The sequence below is a fragment of the Halyomorpha halys genome, unplaced genomic scaffold (genome assembly GCF_000696795.3).
Source record: "Halyomorpha halys isolate HHAL.00 unplaced genomic scaffold, Hhal_1.1 Scaffold160.1, whole genome shotgun sequence".
In the NCBI taxonomy this organism is placed as follows: Eukaryota; Metazoa; Arthropoda; class Insecta; order Hemiptera; family Pentatomidae; genus Halyomorpha; species Halyomorpha halys.
The window spans coordinates 31,394-38,735 of NW_027113306.1; the positions used below are offsets into that span (position 1 = coordinate 31,394).

The 7,342-nt window shown below is 29.9% G+C and overlaps 1 protein-coding gene across 2 annotated transcripts in view; it reads left to right on the top strand.

Annotated features, from left to right (window-relative positions):
- Positions 1 to 407: 407 nt before the first annotated feature.
- The window catches only part of MICAL-like (protein), a 69,545-nt gene continuing 62,610 nt past the window's right edge, over positions 408 to 7,342 (top strand). For both annotated transcript variants that reach the window (XM_067050878.1, XM_067050879.1), the window contains exon 1: positions 408 to 580. In XM_067050878.1, the coding sequence (XP_066906979.1) occupies positions 429 to 580 (152 nt within the window). In that variant the 5' untranslated portion in view covers positions 408 to 428. The remainder of the gene's footprint in view (positions 581 to 7,342) is intronic.

A 7,342-nucleotide genomic window follows, 5' to 3' on the forward strand; every position in this document is an offset into this window, starting at 1 on the left:
AATTATATTCACCTCATAATTTGAATTTCATATAGGAAATCTTGTCACATCTTTGCACTATTTTCACTTTTCTACTATTACTTATTTGTGCATCTTCACTTCTCCTTAGCACAACCATTACTCTATATTTTTTGTTACCTCTTTGGACCTTATCTCATGTCCAGTGTGCTGTTTGGTTACCTCCCTGTAGATTGTTGTTATGAAGGTTTATTATTGTTGTAGCTTTAAAGTACATGAATATGGGACAGTGGTCCCGAAACGTTGTACTATAATATGATAATTTAATATAAATTATATTTAACTGGAAGTTTATTAACCTCAAAAAATTTTTATGATAGTTATCAATAGTGATATGTTATCAATATATATTTATTAAAATACTAAAACTGATAGTTTAATTAATGAGATGCCTCCTTTGTTTCCAGAAAATGGGCGAAAGACGCGGAACGAAAGCCTTAGAGACGTGGTGTCGTCGTGTGACCGCTGGATATCCTGGAGTCAAAGTTGAGAACATGACCACATCATGGAGGGACGGGCTCGCCTTCTGTGCTCTCATTCACCACTTTAGGCCTGACCTAATGTGAGTAATATATTTCTTTATACATAACTTTTACCAATAAGGTCTCTCTCTAAAAAGGTTTCAACTACTTAAGATAAGAAAACTATTTTTTTTTTTTTTTTAAATCCGTTTGGTTTATGCAAAAAATTATTTTTTTAAAAATAATTTTATATAAAAAAAATACAACTTCTCAACTGACATCAATAGACCATTGAATTCAAACATTAACCCCATATACCGATCACTCTGCAGTTTTAACCTACTCAAACCTGAAGCATATTTAACATATAGGTTAAATTAAAAAAATAAGGTGCATCAGCCAACTAAGAGTAGGAAACCCGGAGCATATCAAACTACACTACGGAAGCAAAACCATCACTTTGAAGGCAAACGAACTCTGTCCATTCTGCAAAAGCTATTTCAATAATAGTTTGTACCACATCCTCCTACATTGTCCAACCTTTGAAGAAAATAGACAATATATCTTAAAGCCACCCATATCCGTATCTTGCGACTTACAAAATATTGAACATTGATAGTGAAGCCACATTGAACAGACTATATATTTACATTGTAACAATATGTAATAAGTTTAATTTTGTATGTGATATATTAATTCTATTATGTAAATACTTTTCGAAACCAATTAATATCTTCATTTATTTAAAAGAATTCTCATTATTCTAAGTTTAATATAATGGAGCAATGAAGATTATGTTAATAGTTATGTATTATCCAATTTGTTTTATCTTTTGTTTATTGTTTTTGTAATGGAGCACTAGACTCAGGTTTTGTTTTATAATTGTATATTGGGTTGTACATGATTTTGTCTTTCACAAATAAAATCATATCTATCTATATACAAAAAATGGATCTATTTAAACTATTAAAAACACACATACAAAAGAAAAATATCCGTCTGTGGAATGCGGCGTGCAAATATTTTTAATTACACTGTAAACGTGAGTCAACCCAGTGGGTTCTGAAACCCTCCTGGGGTTTCTTCCTCTTGAATTGGGTAAAAATCTGGCGGTCGAGCGTGATTCTGAACAAAATCACCTCCTTGCACAACCTTTCATTGATTGTAGTGGTACAGATTTTAATTTTTTTTTTTTTTATCAGAGTTATATATACTCGATTTTGATTTATCCTTTCCTCTTTACCACACCACTCTTCTCAAGTTGATTAACTACTAGCCATTGATGTTGACAACTCTGAACTAATGTTGTTACCCCACAAGCCAGAAGCCTTCCTACAAGAAAGGTTTGCTTTCCATTCCAAGCCACACCAAGCTTCCTACTGAGTCTGATATAGTGAATTAAACATGTGACTCGTGGCCTCGCAAATATTTTTATTATTTTTTTCTCTCCTTCCATGGCTGATTCATCTCCCAGCGACAGGAATGGTATCTTATCCTTTAATAGCAAACACGTGCGCCGAGGCCTTGGGTTGGAGATTGCACTGTTAAGAACCCAGATGTGCAGCAGTTCCGTTTGATCGAAAGGTTAAAATGTTATTTCAGAATATATATATATATTTTTTTTTTTACAGTTCCGGGATTAAATGCCTGAAAATAAATTATTAAACTCTTTTCTTTTTTTTTTAAATTTATTTATAGCTATGTTTTTGTTTTATTTATTTAAGTGTTTCGACCACTAGGGTCATTTACACTGAATTTACAAAGTTAGTACATTACTATTAAAGTTACATATAATTACAAAGTGAGAAAGTTTAAAAATTAACAGTTACTGTTACAAGTTACATTACAATTTAAAATTACAATTACTATTACTATTACAAGTTACATTATATTACAATTTACATTTTACAATTACAATTACAATTAGTTAGACTATATGTGATCATAAAAATTAATGATTTTTAGAAAGTGAAAAGGTTTTGTTATTGTTGTGGGATCTTCGCTCAACATTTCCTGTAAATCTGAAGAGAACCGATGTGGTTCGTGAGCTATACATTCAGTGAGAATATGCCTAACGGTGAGATCGTTTCCACAGTAGCGACACGTCGGTGCATTTTCTTTTTATAGCTATGTACATTCACATACATACATCCAGTAAATTTTATTTTAGTTTATAATAGAGTGATATAGGCGTGTAGAAAAACTACACATAGCTAGAACTCTAATGACGTTTTTACATTGGCTGGTCTCGTTGCAATCTTCTTTTCAAGCACCTCGGAGGATTGTCAGGAATGGAAGAGGGGACAAGGGTAGAAACTAGTGGGTTTAGGTGGTTAGGGAGTTTATTATGGAAGGAATGATATCTGGTTCGGGCTAGATCAGTTACATAGAGAACATTAAGGTCTTTATGTATGATTTTATTTGTGACAAAGTAAGGAGCATTGAGTATTTTACGAAGGATTTTGGATTAAAGGATTGAATACAAGAGGAATTCGAAGGTTTGGTGGAGCCCCAAAACTCAGACAAAAGTACAGATGGTAGATATTTATTTGCGAGTAAAGTGCATTAATTTATTTTTTTATTATTAATTTATTTTTGGATAGCTTTCCTACAAATAGAGTTGGCAACAACTCGACATATTAGTGAGCTATTTACAAAATTTCAAAAAATAAATAAAATATTAAGCTCAAGTTATAAACAATTAAATAAAAAATAAGAAAAAATACAGATTTGCCTCACCAAGGTTATAAAAAAAAAAAAAAAGTTCCAAGGTACATAAATAAAAATAATCTTTTATATTAAAGAATAATAAACAATTTTTAAATCTTTATTTTTTTAAATTTCTTTTGTTATCAGGAAGGTTTAAATAGAAAAATAAAATTTATTTTTAATAAGACGTATCTGGTTCAGGCTAGATCGGTTACATAGGGAACATTAAGGTCTTTATCTTTGATTTTATTTGTGACAAAGTAAGGAGCATTGAGGATTTTACGAAGGATTTTGGATTGTAAGGATTGAATACGAGAGGAATTCAAAGGTTTAGTGGAGCCCCAAAGCTCAACTCCGTAAGTCCAGATAGGCCTTATAATAGTCATGTAGATCAGTCTTTTGCAATGGATTGGCAATTTAGACCGTTTGTCTAGTAAATGTTGTAATAGACGGAATCTACGTGCAGTTTCCTGTCTTTTCAGTCTTGTGTGAGGATTCCAGGTTGATTGTTTGTCCAGATGTAGTCCAAGGTAGCGGATCTGATCGTAGAGTAAGAGCAACATCATTAAACGAAACTGTAGTTTATAGTCCTTAACTGAAACAACTCTGATGAAGCTCTAAAAAGTAGGGCGAAACGTCTGCATATAAATAGTTGTTAACTATTTTTGTTTTCTTGTGACCACACACCTGACAATCTTCTTCATAATTATTTTTCTATTTATTTAATTATCAAATCAGGTCGATTTGAAAATAATCTAATTTTCTAAGGGTTTTATATTCTTGTACACAATTAAAAATCTTAATTAATTGAAATTGTTGTTAGTATATATCTTTAATCATTATTTACATATTTCATTATGTTCATTTCAAATATTCATAATTTAAATTCAATTCTACACCTTTCTATATGTTTATTTCTTTATTTATATGAGCACTGTCTGAGTTTTAATAACTTTTTTTATCATCTAATTTTTATAATTCTTACCTGTGCAATATTTTATTTTATCATCTATTAGTATCAACTACTATCTATTTGATTTATTGTTATGTATATTTCCAAGTTTGTTTGTTATTTTCTTTTTCTCTGAATTGAGGTTGTTATCTCGTTTTGTTTTTTTAGTCCTGATAATGATCTGAAATTCAGGTCGAAATGTCGGCACAAATAAATAAGTTTAGACAATACGAGAACATTGTTTCTCAATTCAACAAAACTTGTTTATTGTATATCTTTCATTTTTTAACTAAATGTATTAATTTTACATTATTTACAATTTATTTTTATTTATTTTATTAATTGTTAATTAATATTTATTTTTATTGTCAAGTTTTTTTTTTGTTCTGTCTAAAATTACAGATAGGTAAAAGATAAAATTCCCACCATAACACGTACATTGTACCAATTACAGCTTATGACAATCTGTATAAAATAATCCATAAAAACGACTATAAAAATAAAAAAAGTATTTAAATAAGACTTTATAATAATATTATCATAAATAAATGTATAAAAATGTTTTAATAAGGGATTTCGTTAACTTAATCGAATCGAACCCGGACTGTCTGGTGACTGACCTCTTGTGCTCTTTAGCCTTATAGAGAACTCCCGTCGACTTCACGGCTGTATTACATATGCGATTATTCAGGAAATATATTATATGTTTCGATTAGGTAAAGTATTATGACATTACGATATAATGCTACTAGAAATGGAAAAATGTATCTACATACATATTGTATCCGTAAAACCGCGTTTGTAATACGTAACCACTATCTGTCATAATACATTTTTATAAATATATTTTTTTAAAAAGTATTATAGTAAATTGAAGGACAAAATAGATACAAAAAATCAATCAGGATTTATATATAATTCCTTAATTAAAATGTCCAACTATATTTTTCAGTATCAACTCAGTAATGATATAAGAATCCCAGTAAAACAGCACTAGTATAGTACGCATTTACAAACCAACATAAATTTGAGTTTGACAATACAATCATTTTACATAAAGAAAATAATAATAATAATACGTTTAAAAGAAAAATATATCACTATATATTTCAAAATATTCATTATACAGTGAATTTTAAAACACAAGAAATTTGAACTAACACTGTAGAAATTTTAAGCAAAATTAATTTATGGATAATATGGTTTAAATCTTAAGTTAATATTTACAAATTACTTTGATATGAACTTTAATAAAAAAAATAAATAAGAATTTAGACAAAAATAAAATTTTTAATAAATCAATTATATGTCTGACCAAAGTGTAAGGATCACTAAAGCCTGTTGAACAGATTCGATACTTAGGACTCCATCTTGACAAAGAGACTTACTTGGAATCCACACACAAGACTGAAACGACAAGAAACTGCTCGTAGATTCCGATTGCTACAACACTTACTTGACAAACGCTCTAAACTTCCCATTCATTACAAAAAATTAATATATACTGCGATAATCAGATCAATTTGGACATCTGGAATTGAGATCTGGGGCTCTACCAAACCAACAAATTCCTCCCGCATCTGATCCTTACAATCCAAAATCCTAGGTAAAATCCTGAGTGGTTCTAAACATCCCATTCGTTCCAGATTTGGCCCAAAATAGATATGCGTCTTTTCATTCCAAATTCCTTAACCATCCTAACCCATTAATTCTTAATCTCTCATCCTTAACAATCCCTGATAATCCTCCGAGGTGTCTGAAAAGAAGATGGACATGGGACCTTCTAATTTAAATTAATGCTTGAAGTACCACCAATGGGTGGTTCCTTCCCAAGATTTTCAAGTGTATATGAAACATACAACATATTTTCTTATTGTATTTATCATTTGTACAGTTGTAAATCACATTAAATTAATAAATAAAAAAAAAGGTAGGTAAAAATTATTATTTTAAGGTTATCTGTAACTATAAAGGTTTTAAAATTTAATGGAAAAATGACTAGGGAATTAAACTAAGCTTATTAATAAATTAATATAATTCTCTATTATTTTTAATTTTTAGTTTTATTGTTTCATAGGTTGGTTTTACTAAATTTATTGCCAGCAAAACGTTTTTAATAGATGTGAATTTATATTTAAGGAATGCTAATTTTCAGTAATATGAACATATAATATCAGTAAAAATGAATGTTTAATAAAATTTTTATATAATAGATTGTCCTTGAGGATAGCCAGGTTGTCCAAAACATTGGACATAGTCATAATAAATAGTGTTTGAGATTTAACTCAAATTATTTTATTTAAACAATAAAAAATTACTAAAAAATATTTGCTCGTCCTTTAATAAACTATTTCATAACTTTATCTTTGTTCCTACTTCTTATCTATCGTCTTACCCTTTACCGGAACCTTTTATCATTGGTTTTTCCTACTTACACATTTTTTCAGTTTTTTTGTTTCTAATATTATACATTCCTTTCATCATAATTTATCAGGTTATTCTACCCACACTACTGCATTAAATTTGGATTGTACATATCTGTAAAATACACTCAATGAGTAAATACACATTAGATTAAACATATAAACATAAAAATCAGAGGAAATAAATGGGTTTAGAACAGTCAAATCATAGGAGAAATCACTAAGTTTAATTTAGATTACACAATAGACGAAGTGGGACGTACAAATAGGTAGGTAAAAACAGCACACTGGGCATGAGATAAGATCCAAAGAGGTAGTATTTTAGACAGCACTGTCATCCTGATTAATAAAGAAATATCTGTTTTGAAACGCTCAAACATCAATTTCATATAAAAATTTGCCAATCCATTACAAAAGACTGATCTACATGACTTTTATAAGGCCTATCTGGACATACGGAGTTGAGCTTTGAGGCTCCACTAAACCATCAAATTCCTCCAGAATCCAATCCTTACAGTCCAAAATCCTTAGTGCTCCTTACTTTATCACAAATCAAATCATCCATCAGGACCTCAATGTCCCATATGTTGCCGATTTGGTCAGAACCAGATACCGTTCCTTCTATAATAAACTTCTCAACCACCCAAATCCACTTGTTTCTAACCTGGCTTCTCCTTCACTACCTAATAATCCTCCTAGGCGTCTGAAAAGAAGATGGCCTCGAGATCTTCTTCTCTAGAAATGTTATTGGAGTTCTATCAGTGGGTAGATTCTCCACA